This window comes from Macaca fascicularis, chromosome 2 (assembly GCF_037993035.2).
Source record: "Macaca fascicularis isolate 582-1 chromosome 2, T2T-MFA8v1.1".
NCBI classification, from domain to species: domain Eukaryota; kingdom Metazoa; phylum Chordata; class Mammalia; order Primates; family Cercopithecidae; genus Macaca; species Macaca fascicularis.
The window spans coordinates 63208695-63227633 of NC_088376.1; the positions used below are offsets into that span (position 1 = coordinate 63208695).

The 18939-nt window shown below is 38.1% G+C and overlaps 1 protein-coding gene across 9 annotated transcripts in view; it reads right to left on the minus strand.

The window, feature by feature from the left end:
- Positions 1–17141: 17141 nt before the first annotated feature.
- Positions 17142–18939, minus strand: part of IFT80 (intraflagellar transport 80) — a 185640-nt gene continuing 183842 nt past the window's right edge. For all 9 annotated transcript variants that reach the window (XR_012430824.1, XM_074031329.1, XM_074031331.1 and 6 more), the window contains one exon: positions 17142–18791. Coding sequence is in view for 7 of the 9 variants with exons in the window: in XM_074031329.1 (XP_073887430.1) it covers positions 18681–18791 (111 nt within the window). In the remaining 2 variants the exon portion in view is untranslated. The remainder of the gene's footprint in view (positions 18792–18939) is intronic.

An 18939-nucleotide genomic window follows, 5' to 3' on the forward strand; every position in this document is an offset into this window, starting at 1 on the left:
TTAAATATCATAGGATATGGATGAAAAAATCTCCAGAGGAATAGAGAGTGTTATAAATAAAGTTTCTGTGCCTCAAAAGAAATAGCACTTGAATATAAAATTTTCTTTTTAATTCTCAGCAAGGCAAGGTACTTTTATAGAAGGGTACACTCTTATGGATGGAGCAATGATGAGTGCATACTTGGACAAGGGAGAGGAAGGGGTTCTTATCCCTGACACACGTGGCCCCTGCTGCTGTATCGTTCCCCTATTGGTTAGGATTAGACCACACAGGCTAAACTAATTCCGATTGGCTAATTTAAAGAGAGTGATGGGGTGAGTGGTTTGGCTGGAAAAATTGGTCATGCAGGGTGGAGAATGAGTTAGGGCACAGCAGGTAGCAGGCAATTGGAATGAGTCAGGGTGGAGCAGGTAATCAAAAAAGGTTGCTTTATGAGGAAGTTAAGTTTAAAAGTAGAAGGCAAAGAATTGAACATACTGACGTATTGATTCTTTGAAAAGAAATTTAGAATTCATATCTAACGAGCATAAAGAAAAAATAATCACAACTTCTGGAAATGAAGGAGACATTTAGAAAAATGCAAAATTCAGTAGAAAGTCTCAGTAATAGAATTGAACAAGCAGAAGAAAGAATTTCAGAGCTTGAAGACAAGGCTTTCAAATTAACCCAATTCAACAGAGACAAAGAGAAAAGAATTTAACAAACAAAGCCTCCAAGAAATTTGGGATTATGTTAAATGACCAAATCTAAGAATAATTGGTGTTCCTGAGGAAGAAGAGAAATCTAAAAGTTTGGAAAACATATTTGAGGGAATAATTGAGGAAAATTTCCTTGGCCTTGCTAGAGAACTACACATCCAAATACAAGAAGTGGAAAGAACACCTGGGAACACTCATCACAAAAAGATCATCACCTAGTCACACAGTCATCAGGTTATCTAAAGTCAAGATGAAGTAAATAATTTTAAAAGCTGTGGAGGCAAAAGCACCAGGTAACCTATACAGGAAAACCTATCAGATTAACAGCAGATTTCTCAGCAGAAACCCTACAAGCTCAAAGGGATTGGGGTTCTATCTTTAGGCTCCTTAAACAAAATGATCATCAGCCAAGAGTTTTGTATTTGGTGAAACTAAGCTTTATAAATGAAGGAAAGATACAGTCTTTTTCAAACAAACAAATGCTGAGAGAATATGTCATTACCAAGCCAATACTATCAGAACTACTAAAAGCAGCTCTAAGTCTTGAAACAAATTCCTCAAGACACACCAAAATAAAACCTCCTTAAAACATAAGTCTGAGAGGACCTTTAAAACAACACAATGTAAAAGAAAAAAAAGTATTTTGGCAACAAATAGCATGATGAACAGAACAGTACCTTACATCTCAATAATAACATTGAAAGTGAATGACCTAAATGCTCCACTTAAAAGATACAGAATGGCAGAATGGAAAAGAATTCATCAACCAAGTATCTCCTGTCTTCAAGAGACTCACCTAACATAAGGACTCACATAAACTTAAGGTAAAGGGGTGGAGAAAGATATTCCATGTGAATGGACACAAAAGTGAGCAGGAGTAGCTCTTCTTATGTCAGACAAAACAAACTTTAAAGCAACAGCAGTTAAAAAAGACAAAGAGGGTCATTATATAATGATAAAAAGGACTTGTTCAACAGGAAAATATCACAATCCTAAATATGCATGCACCTAACACTGGAGCTCCCAAATCTATAAAACAATTACTACTAGACCTAGGAAATGAGACAGACAGCAACACAATAATAATGGGGGAATTCAGTACTCCACTGACAGCACTAGACAGGTCATCAAGACAGAAAGTCAGCAAAGAAATAATGAACTTAAACTATACCCTACAACAAATGGACTTAGCAGATATTTACAGAACATTCTACCCAACAACTGCAGAATATACATTCTGTTCATCAACACATGGAACTTTCTCCAAGATAGACCATATGATAGACAACAAGACAAGTCTCAACAAATTTAAGAAAATCGAAAGTATATCAAGTACTCTCTCAGACTACAGTGAAAAAAAATTGGAAATCAACTCCAAAAGGAATCTTCAAAACTATGCAAATGCATGGAAATTAAATAACCTGCTCTTGAATGATCATTGGGTCAACAGTGAAATCAAGATGGAAATTAAAAATTATTTCAACTGAACAATAATAGTGACACAACCTATCAAAATCTCTGGGATACAGCAAAAGTGGTGCTAAGAGAAAATTTTACGGCCTTAAATGGCTACATCAAAAAATATGAAAGCACACAAATAGACAATCTAAGGTCACACCTCAAGGAACTAAACAAGAGCAAACCAAACCTGAATCCAGCAGAAGAAAAGAAAATAACAAAGATCAGAGCGGAAGCTAAATGAAATTAAAACAAACAAACAAAAATACAGAAGACAAATGAAACAAAAAGCTGGCTCTTTGAAAAGATAAATCGATAGACCAAGAAAAAAAGATTAACCTAGAAAAGAGAGAAGATCCAAGTAAGCTCAATTAGAAACGAAAAGGGAGACATTACAATCAATACCACAGAAATACAGAAGATCATTCAAGGCTACTATGAACACCTTTATGCGCATAAACTAGAAAACCTAGAGGAGATGGATAAATTCCTGGAAATAAACAAGCCTCCTAGATTAAACCAGGAAGAAATAGAAACTCTGAACAGACCAATAACAAGCAGTGAGATTGAAATGGTAATTTTAAAATTGCCAACAAAAAAAAAGTCCAGGACCAGACGGATTCACAGCTGAATTATATCAGACATTCAAAGAAGAATTGGGACCGGGCACGGTGGCCCATGCCTGTAATCTCAGCACTTTGGGAGGCTGAGGTAGGTGGATCACTTGAGGTCAGGCGTTCAAGACCAGCCTGGCCAATATGGCAAAACCCTCTCTCTATTAAAAGTACAAAAATTAGCTGGGCATGGTGGCATGTGCCTGTAATCCTAGCTACTTGGGAGGCTGAGACAGGAGAATCACTTGAACCCAGGAGGCAGAGGTTGCAGTGAGCCAAGATCATGCCACTGCACTCCAGCCTGGACAACACAGCCAGACTTCATCTAAAAAAAAAGAAAAGAAGAAGAATTGGTACCAGTCCTATTAACACTATTCCACAGGATAGAGAAAGAGGGACTCCTCCCTAAATCATTCTATGAAGCCAGTATCACCATGATGCAAAAACCAGGAAAGGACATAACAAAAAAAAAAGGAAAACTACAGACGCAAAAATGCTCAACAAAATACTAGCTAACTAAATCCGACAGCGTATCAAAAAGATAATCCACCATAATCAAGTGGGTTTCATACCAGGGATGCAGGGATGGTTTAACATATACAAGTTAGTAAATGTGATACACCACATAAACAGAATTAAAAACAAAAATCACATGATCATCTCAATAGATGTGGAAGAAGCATTTGACAAAATCCAGCATCCCTTTATGATTAAAACTCTCAGCAAAATCAGCACAGAACAGACATACCTTAATATAATAAAAGCCATCTATGACAAACCCTCAGCTAACATTGTATTGAATGGGGAAAAGTTGAGAGCATTCCTCCTGAGAACTGGAACAAGACAAGGACGCCCACTTTCATCACTTTTATTCAACGTAGTACTGGAAGTCCTAACCATAGCAATCAGACAAGAGTAAGAAATAAGGGGCATCCAAATCAGTAAAGAGGAAGTCAAAGTGTTGCTGTTTGTTGATGTTATGATTATATAGCTAGAAAACCCTAAAGATTCATTTGAAAAGCTCCTAGATATGATAAATGAATTCAGTAAAGTTTCAGGATACAAAATTAATGTGCACAAATCAGTAGCATTGCTATGCACCGACAGTGACCAAGCTGAGAATCAAATCAAGAACACAACCCCATTTACAACTGCTGCCAAAAAATAAAATAAAATACTTAGGGATATACCTAACCAAGGAGGTGAAAGACTTTTACAAGAAAACTACAAAACACTGCTAAAAGAAATCATAGATGACACAAACAAATGGAAACACTTTCCATGTTCATAGATGGGTAGAATCACTATTGTGAAAATGACCATACTGCCAAAAGCAATCTACAAATTCAGTGCAATTCCCATCAAAGTACCACCATCATTCTTCACAGAACTAGAAAAAACAATCATAAAGTTCATATGGAACAAAAAAGGACCCCACATAGCCAAGCAAGACTAAGCAAAAAGAATAAATCTGGAGTCATCACATTACTTGACTTTAAACTACACCATAATGTCATAGTCACCAAAACAGCATGGTACTGATATGAAAATAGGCATACAGACCAATGAAACAGAATAGAGAACCCAGAAATAAAGCCAAATACTTACAGCCAACTGATCTTCGACAAAGCAAACAAAAACCTGAAGTGGGGAATGGATACCCTATTCAACAAATGGTGCTGGGATAACCAGCAAACAACATGTAGAAGAAGGAAACTGGATCCTCATCTCTCACCTTATACAAAAATTAACTCAAGATGTGTTGGGGTGATCAGACCCAACACCACGTCATGGGGGCGATGAAGTCCAGTGGAGTCAAAGGATTGAGAAAAAGACAGTTTGAGAAGGAAAGTAGGACCAGGGGGCCAGTACAACTGTGGAGGCTGCGAAGGCCCCAAGCTCTGGGAGCCCACACTATTTATTGGTAATCCAACAAAGAAACAGGTGGTGAAAAAGGAACATTTTTACACTGCTGGTGGGAATGTAAACTAGTACGGCCACTATGGGGGTCAAAAGGGCAGGCACATGATCTACAGCTATGACGGTTTAGCATTTATATGGAACATGTTCTGCTACTTGAGATAATGGGAATACAATCAATCTAAGAGCCTAAGAGGGCTAGAAGCAAGGAGCTGGCAAGTCTAGACACATTCCAGAGGACATTACATCAGACATGGAAGCCCTGCCTCAGTTATTTTTTTACCAACACTCAGCTTTTTCCCAACAAAGATGGATCAAGGACTTAAATCTAAGACCTGAAACCATAAAAATTTTAGAAGATAACATCGGACAAACCCTTCTAGAGATTGGCTTAGGCAAAGGTTTCATGACCAAGAACCCAAAAGCAAATGCAACAAAAATAAGAATAAATAGATGAGACTTAATTAAGCTAAAAAGCTTCTGCAGAGCCAAAGAAACAATCAGCAGAGTAAAGAGACAATCCTCAGAGTGGGAGAAAATTTTCACAATCTATACATCTGGCAAAGGACTAATATCCAGAATCTACAAGGAACTCAAACAAGTCAGCAAGAAAAAAACAAACCACCCCATCAAAAATTGGTTTAAGGACATGAACAGACAATTCTCAAAATAAAATATACTAATGGCCAACAAACATGAAAAAAATGCTCAGCATCACCAATGATCAGGGAAATGCAAATCAAAACCACAATGCGATACCACCTCACTCCTACAAGAATGGCCATTAAAAAAAAAAATAGATGTTGGAGTGAATGTGGTGAAGAGGGAACATTTTTACACTGCTAGTGGGAATGTAAACTAGTACAGCCACTATGGGAAACAGTGTGGAGATCCCTTAAAGTACTAAAAGAAGATCTACCATTTGATCTAGCAATCCCATTACTGGGTATCTACCCAGAGGAAAAGAAGACATTATATGAAAAAGATACTTTCATATGCATGCTTATAGCAGCAGAATTCGCAATTGTAAAAATATGGAACCAGCCCAAATGCCCATTAATCAATGAATGGATAAAGAAAATGTGATTATATATGTGTGTGTGTGTGTGTAATACTGCTCAGCCATAAAAAGGAATGAAATAATGGCATTTGCAGCAAACTGGATGGAATTGGAGACCATTATTCTAAATGAAGTAACTTAGGAATGGAAAACCAAATATCATATGTTCTCACTTATAAATGGGAACTAAGCTATGTGGACGCAAAGGCATAAAACTAATACAATGGACTTTGGGAACTCGACGGAAAGGGTGGGAGGGAGATGAGGTATACAAGACTATACATTGGGTGCAGTGTACGCTGCTCAGGTGATGGGTGCGCCAAAGTCTCAGAAATCACCACTAAATAATTTATTCATGTAACCAAACACCACGTCTTCCCCCAAAACCTATTGAAATATAAATAAATAAATAATAAATGACATTAAGGATGTCTGAGCTTAGCCACATACGATACTGGCAGAAAAAAAGAGAGAGAGAAAGAGAAGAAAGAACAAGAGAGAGAGAGAAAGAAAGAGAGAAAGAAATAGAAAGAAAAGAAAGAAAAAAGAGAGAGACGGAGGGAAGGAAGGATGGAAGGAAGGAAAGGAAGGGAAGGAAAGAAAGGAAAGGAAGGAAAGGAAAGAAAGGAAAGGAAAGAAAGGAAAGAAAGACATTGGTTGGAATCTTTATATACTACTGGTGGAAATGTAAAATAATGCAGCCACTTTGGAAAAGCCTGTCAGTTCATCAAAAGATTAAACATAGGCTGGGTGTGGTGGCTCACACCTGCAATCCAGGCACCTTGGGAGGCTGAGGCAGGCAGATTGCTTGAGCCAGGAGTTCGAGACCAGCCTAGGCAACATGGCAAAACCCCATCTCTACAAAAAATACAAAAATTAGCTGGGCACATGCCTGCATGCCTGTAGTCCCAGCTATTCAGGATGCTGAGGTAGGAGAATAATCTAAGCCCAGAAAATCAAGGCTGCAGGAAGCCGTGATTATGACACTGCACTTCAGCCTGGGCAACAGAGTAAGACTCTGTCAAAAAAAAAAAAAAGAGTAAACATAGAGTTACTATATGACCCAACAATTACAATCCTCAGTAATATATCCAAGAGAAATGAAAACCTACTACTCAGCCAGGCACAGTGGCTCACACCTGTAATCCCAGCACTTTGGAAGGCCAAGGCAGGTGGATCATTTGAGGTCAGGAGTTCGAGACCAGCCTGGCCAACACGGTGAAAACCCATCTCTACTAAAAATACAAAAATTAGCTAGCCACGGTGGCATACGCCTGTAGACCCAGCTACTTGGAGTGCAGGAGAATTGCTTGAACCTGGGAGGCAGAGGTTGCAGTGAGCCAAGATCATACCACTGCACTCCAGCCTTGGCAACAGAGCAAGGCTCTGTCTCAAAAAAAAAAAAAAAAAAAAAAAAAAAAAAAAAAAAAGAAAGAAAGAAAAGGAAAATATATTACTCAATAACTTGTGTAAAATGTTCATAACACCTTTACATATAATAGCCCAAGCAAAAGTAGATATCACCCAAATGTCTACCAACTGATGAATGGATAAATAAACTGTGGCATATAAATACAGTGGAATATTATTCAGCAATAAAAGAAAGAACTGATACATGCTACAACATGCATAAACCTTAAAAACATTGTGCTAAGTGAAAGAGGCCAGTTACAAAAGACCACACATTGTATAATTCCATTTAAATTAAATGCCCAAGAGAGGAAAATCTGTAAAGAGAGAAAGGTGATTAGTAGTTTCCTAGGGCTGGGTGGGAGATAGGGGAGGAGATGAGGATTCACTTTTAATGGGTACTATCAGGGAACCCCACCCCCGATATTTAACGTGGATTCTTTTCTATTTCCCTAAACATCTCAGCTGGTTTGAGAAATAAAGGGAAAGAGTACAAGAGAGAGAAATTTTAAAGCTGGGTGTCCGGGGGAGACATCACATGTAGGCAGGTTCCATGATGCTCTCCGAGCCGTAAAATCAGCAAGTTTTTATTATCAATTTTCAAAAGGGGAGGGAGTGCACGAATAGGGTGTGGGTCACAGAGATCACATACTTCACAAAGTAATAAAATATCACAAAGCAAATGGAGGCAGGGCGAGATCACAGGACCACCGGATGGGGCGAAATTAAAATTGCTAATGAAGTTTTGGGCACGTATTGTCATTGATAACATCTTATCAGGAAACAGGGTTTGAGAGCAGACCAAAATTTATCAGGCGGGAATTTCCTCATCCTAATAAGCCTGGGAGCGCTTCAGGAGACCTGGGCTTATTTCATCCCTTCGGCTTCAATCCTAACAGGCAGCCACCTTAAGTGGGCCGTCTATAGACCTACCCTCAGGGCGCATTCTCTTTCTCAGGGATGTTTCTTGCTGAGAAAAAGAATTCAGCAATATTTCTCCTATTTGCCTTTGAAAGAAGAGAAATATGGCTCTGTTCCGTCTGGCTCACTGGCAGTCAGAAGTCTTATCTCTCTTGTTCCCTGGACATTGCTGTTATCCTGTTCTTTTTTCAAGATGCCCAGATTTCATATTGTTCAAACACACATGCTCTACAAACAATTTGTGCAGTTAACGCAATCATCACAGGGTCCTGAGGCGACATATATCCTCCTCAGAACTTACAAAGAAGATGACTGGATTAAGAGATTAAAGTAAAGACCAGCATAGGAAATCACAAGGATATTGATTGGGGAAGTGATAAGTGTCCATGAAATCTTCACAATTTATGTTCAGAGATTGCAGTAAAGACAGGAGTAAGAAATTAAAAAAGTATTAATTTGGGGAACTAATAAATGTCCATGAAATCTTCACAATTTATGTTCTTCTGCCACAGCTTCAGCCAGTCCCTCCGTTTGGGGTCCCTGACTTCCTGCAATAGGGTACAGGGTTTCTTGTGAAATAGAAATGTTCAAAATTGATCAAAAATATTTTTTAATAAAAATAAAATTATGGAAGTGATATTTAAACACACATTGGAGAAAATTCAGTCTTAAAATCTGTCCTTTAACTCACTACACTGAAATACTCCAATGAACTAAAACCTTCCAGTCTTTTTTGTTTACGTTTTCAACTCAAGTAATAACAAATACATCTTCCTTTAAAAAGAAGGAAGGAAGGAAAGAAAGAAGAGAACATTACAACAAAGTCCCCTCTGCTATCTTGGTCCTCAATCGCTGCCTACTCCTCTAAATCGAGATTTAACCAATGTTTGGTAAGTATATTTCCAGAATTTTCTCTGTATATTTTTGCTCCACATGGATGTACCCAGAGTAAATATATAGTACTATTTTTCACCTAAGGTTTTTGTTTATGTGCAATATAATCATTTGGTAGCTTCATGTAACCATCACCGCAATCAAGACACAGAACTCTTCTATCATCCCAGGGCTTTCTGGTGCTACCTTTTAGCCTTAGAGCCACATCCATTCTCCCTCTCACCACTTCTTAATTTCTGGCAACCATTAATCTGTTTTCCATCTTAATATTTTGTCATTTCAAGAATGTTATATAAATGGACTCATACAGTGTCTAACCTTTTGAGATTGCCTTTCTCACTTGGAATAATTCCGTAGAGATCCACCTAGGTTGTTGTGCCCGTTGTTTTCTTTTTACTACTGAGTAGTGTTCCGTGATATAGATGTACCATAGTTTGTTGAAGCATTCACTCATTGAAAGATATTTGAGTTGCTTTCAGTTCTTGGCTATTAAGAGTTCAGCTACTACAAACTTTTGCATACAGATTTTTACTCGAACATAAGTTTCCATTTCTCTGGGATAAATGCCCAAGAGTGCAATTGCTTGGTCATATGGTAAGTGCAGGTATAGTTTTGTAAGAGGCTGCCATATTTCTTTCCATAGTGACTATGGCATTTTTATATTCCCACCAGTGAAATGTAAGTGATCCAGTTTCTCTGCATCCTTGCCAGCATTTGTTATCACTGGCTATTTCAGTCATTCTGATTGGCATGGTTTTAATTTGCATTTCCCTAATTGCTAAGCTGTTGAGCTTCTTTTCATGTGTGTATTTGCTATCTGTATATCCTCTGTGGTGAAATGTCTGTTTATGTCCCTTGACCATTTTCTTATTGGATTGCTTGTTTTTTTTTTTTTTTTTTACTGTTAAGATTTGATGGTTCTTGGTAAGTTCTATATGCAGGTCTTTTGTCAAATAGGTGGTCTGCATATTTTCTCCCATCTTTTTTTTCTAAGGTCAGTGTTTATTTTTATTGAAGTTATACATGCACATATTTAAGTAGGCAAATACTTCTATAAGGTTTGTTGTGAAAAACAGTAGTACTGGATCCATTCTTCTCAACCTTCCCCTCCACAGAAGCAATCACTTTTAGCTCTTTTAGTTGGCTCTTTTGGTATTTACCTTAACCCACCTATTAATAAATAACATGCTTATTATTTACCAATGGTGGGGGAACAGTATCTATTGTCTCTCCACTATGAAAAAATGAAGATTTAGCCTTTTTTACCTTTCCTTTCATCCCAAGCCCATGTATACATCCCAATTTTTAATCCAGTTCCTCCAGGACAAATCTATAATCTCATATTCACAACTTATGAACTGCAAATTTATGAACTACAAAAAGTTTTTTCATAACTGACCCAATCTGAACTCATTTGGCAGCAAAACCTGAAGAAAAACTAGAAAACCTGAAGAGAAGCTACTGTCTTTATTTATACCACTTAATATAAATATTCATGTGTTACACGGCAGAAATACTGATGTGTTTAGGGAATGATCGCTGTGACCCTGCTGGGGATGTTCTGTAACAACATATGTGTTACCAAGAACTTTGGAATACACACCATTTTTCTTAAACAGATTTGAATTCTGAAACAGATGTGACCCAGGGATTTTATATGTGGGATTGTGGACCTGAATAGTAATTATTTGGTTATATAAATATTCAGTGTTTAGTCATTATGACTATTAAATAGAATCTATTCACAAGCAATCCCATTTAATGCTAATCACGTGGAGGATCTTGGTTTACAAACTCTATTGATGTTTTATAGAAGTAAACATTATTTGTTTACTCATTTACTGGCTAAATTAGTAGCCTTCTGGTACAGCCCTTGACTTGAAGACAAGAAAACACACTTTAGGTAGATATTTTATTGCTTCTGGACTGAGTTGTTTTAAACTCTCTATTTTGGCGATAATACTCTCAAAATGAAAAGGAGCTTAGAGCCACTACTTTATACTCACCTTACTAGGAAAATAATGTGTCATAATCATTTCCATGGAATTAAAATGTTTTTTCAATTAAAAGTATAAAAAATTTTAATGTGAAAGTTTCTTCACCATAGATTACTAGAGTAAAAAAGAGTTTTAGATAATCTAGAACATCTGGAACTGTCTGAAAGCATGAATTGCTCTAAATTGTTTCAAAATGGTTGTTTTGAAGTGGTCTGTTTTAGAAATTACTACATTTAAAAATTTATGCATAATGCACGGTGAGTGTTTGATCCCCTGGGTTGCAAATGGCCAGCCAGTAATACTCCAGCAGCTCAAGCCAATTCACAGGGACAGAGTAACTTAAGAGTAAAGCAGACAGAATTTTTTTTAATTGACTTTGTTAGAGACTGTAAAAGGTTGGGAGAACCTCACAAATTTTCTGGCCCAGATATCACTTACCACTGAGCAGAAGACACTGAAGATATACAAGCTAAGAACAAGAAGATGATGAGTCTTTCCAAAAGAGCTGCTGCATGTCCTTCTTTGGTTTCTGCAGATAGTTCTAAAAGAAATTCTGACAAGTGATTTTCCCAAAATCCTACCCACAAATTAACAAGGAGTTCTTGGTAAATAACATGAATCCATACATTTTTATTGCTGCATATTACCTCTTAATGCTATGTACGTTGTAAATTCTGAATTTTGTCAGTATAAGGATTAATAAGGAAAACATATTTGAGGTATTCTCCAAACGGGATTTATGTAGCATACTTCATTTTCAGAAAGGTATATATTTTCTGTATGTACAAAATGACAGACATTTGAAGACTTTCTTCAATAGGGACACATGGAAATATTTTACTATAGTAAACCATTTCCTAAGGTATATTTGCTTTACAACTTGTTTAAAATTGCATTTCTTATATTTAGTTGTTTCTGAGTTGTATTCTTTATAATAAAACTGTAATCATAAGTATAGCATTTCAATGAGTTCTGTGAGTAATTCTAGCAAATTGTCAAACCAGAAGGCGGGTCGTGGGAACCGCCAAATGTGTAGCCAAGTTGGACACAAGTCTTGGTAAGTCGGAGAACCCATTTGGCTAGCCTTTGAAGTAAGGGCAGTCTTGTTGGGGTCTTTACCCTTCAACTTGTGGGATCTGCTTCTAACTCCAGGTACTTAGTGTCAAAATTGAATTAAATTGTAGGACACCCAGCTGGTGTCAGAGAATTGTGGTTAGAACACATTTATTTTTGTGTATCAGAAATACGGGATTTCTAGAATGGCCCTGATTCACAGAAACTTGGCTTGGGAAAAGAAAGAATGAATGGGTGGCGGATGAGGAATCTAGTTTCTTGATAGCTACCTGATAACTCATGATATGAGACTGCACTGTGCTGCAATCAGTTACCAAAGGTAAAAATTATCGGTGGAATTTAGAAATGGTGGTAGACTCAACTCCAAAGGAAGGGAATCATTTGAATTATAAACCAAAATGTATCTGAGACAGGTCTCAATCAATTTAGAAAGTTTATTTTGCCAAGGTTAGGGACGCCCCTGTGACGCAGCCTCAGGAGGTCCTTACAACATATGCCCAAGGTGGTCAGTGTATAGCTTGCTTTTACACATTTTAGGGAGACACGAGACACAATCAATATGTGTAAGATGTACATTGGTTCTATCAGGTAAGGAGGGACAGCTTGAGGCAGGGGCTCCCAGGTCCTAAGTAGATAAGAGACAAAAGGTTGCATTCTTTTGAGTCCTTTGATCAGCCTTCCACTGAATACACAGTTTAGTCTTACTCAGTGAATCCGCATTTTTACATAAACAATAGGGGAGAAATATGGGATTTCTGCAATCAGGTACGCATTTGTCTCAGGTGAGCCTCAGAGGGATGACTTTTTCTGTCTGTCTTTTGTCCACAAGGAATTTCATTGTGGGCTAATTGTGAGGGAGGTATGTAGCTTTTTCTCTTTGCAACTATCTTATTTAGGAATAAAATGGAAGGCATGTTTGCCTGACATAGTTCCCAGCTTGACTTTTCCTTTGGCTCAGTGATTTTGGGGTCCCGGGATTTATTTTCCTTTCACAGGGGACATAAAGAAATGCAAAATAATAAGAAATATAGTAAACATACAATCCCTTGACTGTATCTATAATAGCTAAAGTGAGAGTGAAAGAAAATGCTAGGGTGGATGTTGACCTTGAACCAAACTCAGATTTTGGTAAGTCTCAGCTATGGCCACTAGCCTTAGGCAACCCCCAAAAGGAACAATTATGCTAGGACAACAGAAGGTAGCTCTGGTCAGTAAGAGGGTACTTCATGTCATGGGAGGGCAAACCCAGAAAACTACTGAAATCAGTAGGTATAGTGTGAAGGAGCTGTTTCATTTTGTGAATAGTTATCAGCCTCCTGAAGAATCTTTACCAAAGTGGACTGTGAGAGTATCTAATTTAGGGGCAGTACCTTTGGTTTTGAATGCTGCAATGCAGAAGATTATGTTTGGATTGATACAGGACCCACAGCTCACTATGGAAAAATCATAGAAGGTTTATGTGATCCAGACACACAGCAGGTTATTCCAGAGGGAACAGCTGGCCTGGCAGACTGGATAAAAGCCACTGTAAAGAGTGTATTTACCCTGAGAAGGACTTTCTGATTCTCTCTATAAATGCCAAGTGAAACAGCCCAGATGAAGAGGCTGATATGCTTTGTATGCAAACCACTGAAACTGGAATTATGATTATCAGGATATTTATCTACTGAATATGCCCATTACTCAGTCATGGTAAATGCTGTGATTCAAGGGACCCCGTTTGCAAGGGCACCCCATGTAAACTTTCTCTTGCAGAATTCAACAACAGAGAAGGCTTATCGGATTTGCTGTCTCTGCTTCTTGATGTGGGTCATAAAGATATCAAGAACATTAATCAACAAGACAATGAGAAGAGACAGCAGAAACAGAGGATTCATTCCAGTAGGGTGGAAATTTTTAGATGGTTATTAAGAAATGGGATGAATAAAATGGGCACTGATGGGTTGAAATAAAGATCTTAATATAGCTCTATAGGAGGTTGGGTGGACCAATGGGACCCCCCTCTCCTGGGCCTCCAACACTAAAAGAACTCCTAAACGTCTGCTTTATTTATCCCAATTTGGAGGATTTTTTTTTTTTTTTTTTTAAACAGAGACAGGGTCTCATTATATTGCCCAGGCTGGTCTCAAACTCCTGGCATCAAGCTATCCTACCATCTTGGCCTCCCAAATTATTGAGATTACAGGCATGAGGAGGCTGACCTTATATGGAAAATGCTATAACCCTTTTAAATTTCTTTGTCTCTGCCTTTATAAATGAAACCTTAACTTCTCCACTTTAGAGCACTGACCCCATTCCTTCAGAATCTGTGTTTTCTGGGTGGCTATCCTCGAGCTTTTCACTCAAATAAACTCTATACTTAATCTTATTTTCTAAATCTAATGATTTGCATTTGACAACAGTAAAACAAGCCATGTAAATCCACCCATCAAACCATATTTATTGGACAGGATAAACGAGGATGAATGAGATTCCCAACCCCACCCAGTCCATAATAGAAGCCGGAGTGTTGGTCTGGACAAATTCTTGGTGTAATTGCCCTGTGTAGAGCAGAGGGCTTATGCAAAAGCCTATGAGCGCCTCACAGCAACAACGACGGGACCATTTAGATGTCGGACTAGAGAATTCCCATTTGAGGGGCAATTAATAGCTTGCTATCAGACATTAATTGAAACTGCCTCTATGACTGAAGGACATAAAATAATCTTGAAACCTGTAGTATCTATCATGTCTGGGTTGATGTCAGAGAAACACTAATGAGGAAGAAAGTGGAAGGGTTCCATAATAAAGTGGAAATGATTTGTATAGGAATACACACTGGGGGGATGCAGTGTATTCATCAGCCGGTAGACACTTTTCCCCTAGGACTGTCTTTGGAAGTCCCCAAGGATCTGCCAGATTCTGTCATCACTTGGACAATATGCCATAAACAGCTCTTGTTTGATCAATAAATAGCTGTTTGGTTTATGGATAGCAGTTCCAATGTGATCAGACAATATCATTACTCTGATCAAAAAATGTAAAACAAAAAAAAAATTTTTTCTGAGACATCATCTTGCTCTGTCACCCAGGTTGGAGTGCAGTGGCATGATCATGGCTCAACTGCAGCCTCTACTTCCCTGGCTCAAGCAATCCTCCCTCTTGAGGAGCTGGGACTACAGATGCATGCCACCACGCCTGGCTTTTTTGTAGAGATGGGGTTTCATCATGTTGTCCAGGCTGCTCTCAAACTCCTGGGCTCAAGCAATTCCCCTGCCTCGGCCTTCCAAAGTGCTGGGATTACAGGCATGAGCCAGCACACCCAGCATAGAATGTAAAAACAAATCAGCTTGGTGGGCTGTATTGCATGCTGTTTATTCTTATGTTTGGGTTTCTATGTACTCATTTGTGGTGGCCAGTGGCCTGGTCATATGGTCAGGCAGAAGAGCAATGGGAGATTGGTCTAGTAAAGGGATGCCCTGCCCTGACACAGCATGGCTCTGTGGAAATCATTGTGGGAATTTGAGTGGTGCATTAACGTAAGACATGTCAGTGCTCATAAGAGGACCTCCCTTCCAGCATCAAAAGGTGATTGGAGTCGATGAGCAGATATCCAGTTTATTCACTTGGTATAACCACCTGGGTCCATAAAATGACTCTGGGGAGCTGCAGCAATACATAGATAGGGTGAACATAGACATGTTCCTCTTACATCTTCTGAGGAAAAAACCACCAATAAAAATTGTTCTGTCTGCCAAAAAGAGAGACAGAGACTCCAGATAGATGGCCAGGGGGCAGATTCCCCAGGGAGAAGGCCCTACACATGGAGAACAACTTACACTGATGCCAGTGGCCATGGGCGAGCTACAAATGGGTCCTAACATGAGTAGGCACTCTGGACTGGGCTTTGCTTACACAGGGAGAGATGCAAATACTTAAGAGTATCAGTTATGCTCAGTCAGGTACGATCTTTTTGCTATAAAGAATCCTGGGTCAAATACAAGGGGGTGGTCTGTGATATACGAAGAATATATATGGTCTTGTGAAGGACGGTTCCTGGCATAGATCTTCCAAAGTCCTTGGAATTTCCTGAGTGATAAAAATATCTTCATTATGCCAAAAAGGTGACTACTGGCGGAGAACGTCTAGATAGCTTCAGAATGGGGCTGACTGCCAGAAAAACTGACCACGTACTTGAAGTTTAAGCCACTAGACCTCTGGGCAGAGGAGGGGGCTGGAGACTGAGTTTAATTGCATGGCCAATGTTTTAATCAATTATGCCCATGTAATGAAATCCTAATTTAAAAAGAAACAAACAAAACTTCAGAAAAGTAAGGCTCAGGGGAACTTCCTAGTGGGTGAACACATTGATGTGCTAGGAAGATGACATGCCTGGATTCCACAAGGAGAGGACATGGATGTTCTGTGTTCCCTCCACGTTCCCTCCCCCAACTTTTTCCCAGACCATGCATGTCTTCCATGTGGCTGTTCCTGAGTTGTATTACTTTAATAAAACTGTAATTGTAAGTAACGTGTTTCTGTGAGTTCTGTGAATCTTTCTAGCAGATTATCAAACTTAAAGTGGGGTCAAGGGAGCCTCCAAATGTGCAGCCAAGTCAGACACAAGTGTGAGTAGCCTGGGGACTCTGATTGTGGCTGGAGTCTAAAATAAGGGCAGTCTTAGGCCAGGTGCAGTGGCTCATGCCTATAATTCCAGCACTTGGGGAGACCGAGGAGCACGGATCACTTGAGGTCAGGAATTCAGGAGTTTGAGACCAGCCTGGCCAACCTGGTGAAACCCCATCTGTACTAAAAACACAAAAATTAGCTGGGCGTGGTGGTGGGCACTTGTAATCACAGCTACTTAGGAGGCGGAGTCACAAGAATGGCTTGAACCTGGGAGACGGAGGTTGCAGTGAGCTGCGATCGGGTCACTGCACTCCAGCCTGGGCGACAGAGTCAGACTCTGTCTCAAAAAATAAATAAATAAATAAATAAATAAATAAATAAATAGTAGTATTTTTGGGAACCTTGCCCTTTAACTTGTGGGACCTGTTTCTAACTCCAGGTAGTTAGTGTCAGAAATGGATTGAATTCCAGGATATGAGAGAATCGTTGTTTAGAACACAGACTTTTTATTTTTTGCATTTATTGTGGTAAAATATACATAACACAAAACCCTTTTAACCATTTTTTATTTTTAAACATTTTAAACTTCTCATTGAAATATAACAATATAGGAAACATATAAACAGTACAACTTATGAGTACACTACTCAATCAGATTTCATCTGGATCAAGAACAGAATATTCCAACATTCCGGAAAAGAAAAGAAACATGTTAAAAAGAAAATATTTTTATTTTAAAAACCTAGACATAGTAATTAAAATGGGAGTTAAGAGAGGTAATCCCTCTATCCCTTTGTGTGTGTATATATATATATATGTAACATACATAATCCCATATATATGCATCTATACCCACCCTATAATGTACCATTTTCAGAAACGGGTTTATAGAAGACTTTCTAAGGGGTGTTTGTTTTATTGTTTAAAAGATTATGTGGTAATAACTTTGGGATATACTAAATTAACAGTAATCAAACAGGTTTATCACCCAAGGAAATTTTCACAAATTCAGACTTCAGGGCCTATTGCCTGACCATTCTCAAGTCAAGAGAGGAATGAGGAGACTACCTCTTGCCCATTCTAGATATATTTTTGAAATTATGATAAAATATACACAAAAAAATTTACAATTTTAACCATTTTTATGGGTACAATTCAGTGGCATTAACATTCACGATGTTGAGCAACCATCATCGCTATCCATTTCCAGAATTTGTTCATCCCAAACAGAAACTATGTACCCGTTAAACAATAACCCCCCCATTTCCTCCTGCCTGCAGTCCCTGGTAACCACTATTCTCCTTTCTGTCTCTATGAACTTGCCTTTGCTGGCACCTCATAAAAGTGGCTTCTTATTTGACCTTTTGTATCTGGCTTCTTTCCCTTAGCATAGTGTTTTCAAGGTTTATCCTGAGGTAGCATTTATCAGAATTTCATTCCTTCTTAAGGCTAAATAATATTCCATTGCATGTATTATAGCACATTTGTTTATCCATTCATGATAGACACTTGTTTCCATCTTTTGCTATTCCAGTAATGCTGCTATGAACTTGGTGTATAAATAGCTGCATTTTATACATTTGTACAAATCCATCCTCATGTATTTTTGTTCTATAAATAAATAAACTTTTGGAGGCACTTTACAATTTAGAGGTCAAATAGAAATTAATGGTAACATACATTTCAAAGAGTCCGTTGTTTTATTATCAACATCAATATTTGTTCATGCTGAAGATTTAGGGATGAAGTAATGGGCAAAAAACTGAAATATAATCAACACTACACAGGTATATCTTACGTATATAGTAACATTTTGCTAATTATTGGACTAAAAAATATAAAAGATAGAAATACATCAGTTACTTTGTGTTTCATCTTTCTGAATGTACTTTTACGTTAAATACACAGCAAGTACTTATACTCATTTAAAGATTATGCTTTTTTCTTTAGCAACCAAAACATGCTTACCCTTGGTTAATCAGAATTATTTCAAAAGATAAAACTTCTTAAAGATAAGCATGGCATTTAGGGCTTTAGACCCATACTCTTGCTGGATTGGCTGCTTGATGATTGCTCTCTTTCTTTTGTAATTTCCATCTCAATTTTGGCTTTGATTTTCTCCCAATCTATTTGGAGCTGCAATAGAAAAAAAAAAGAAGAAATATGCTTAGATAGTATAAGACATTTTTGTTTACTCCAAAGTAACCAAGAGTAAATAGATAGAATGTGTGACTTCCAAAAGATTAGAGAAAAAGAGAACATCAAAGTTAAGAAGAAGAAATAA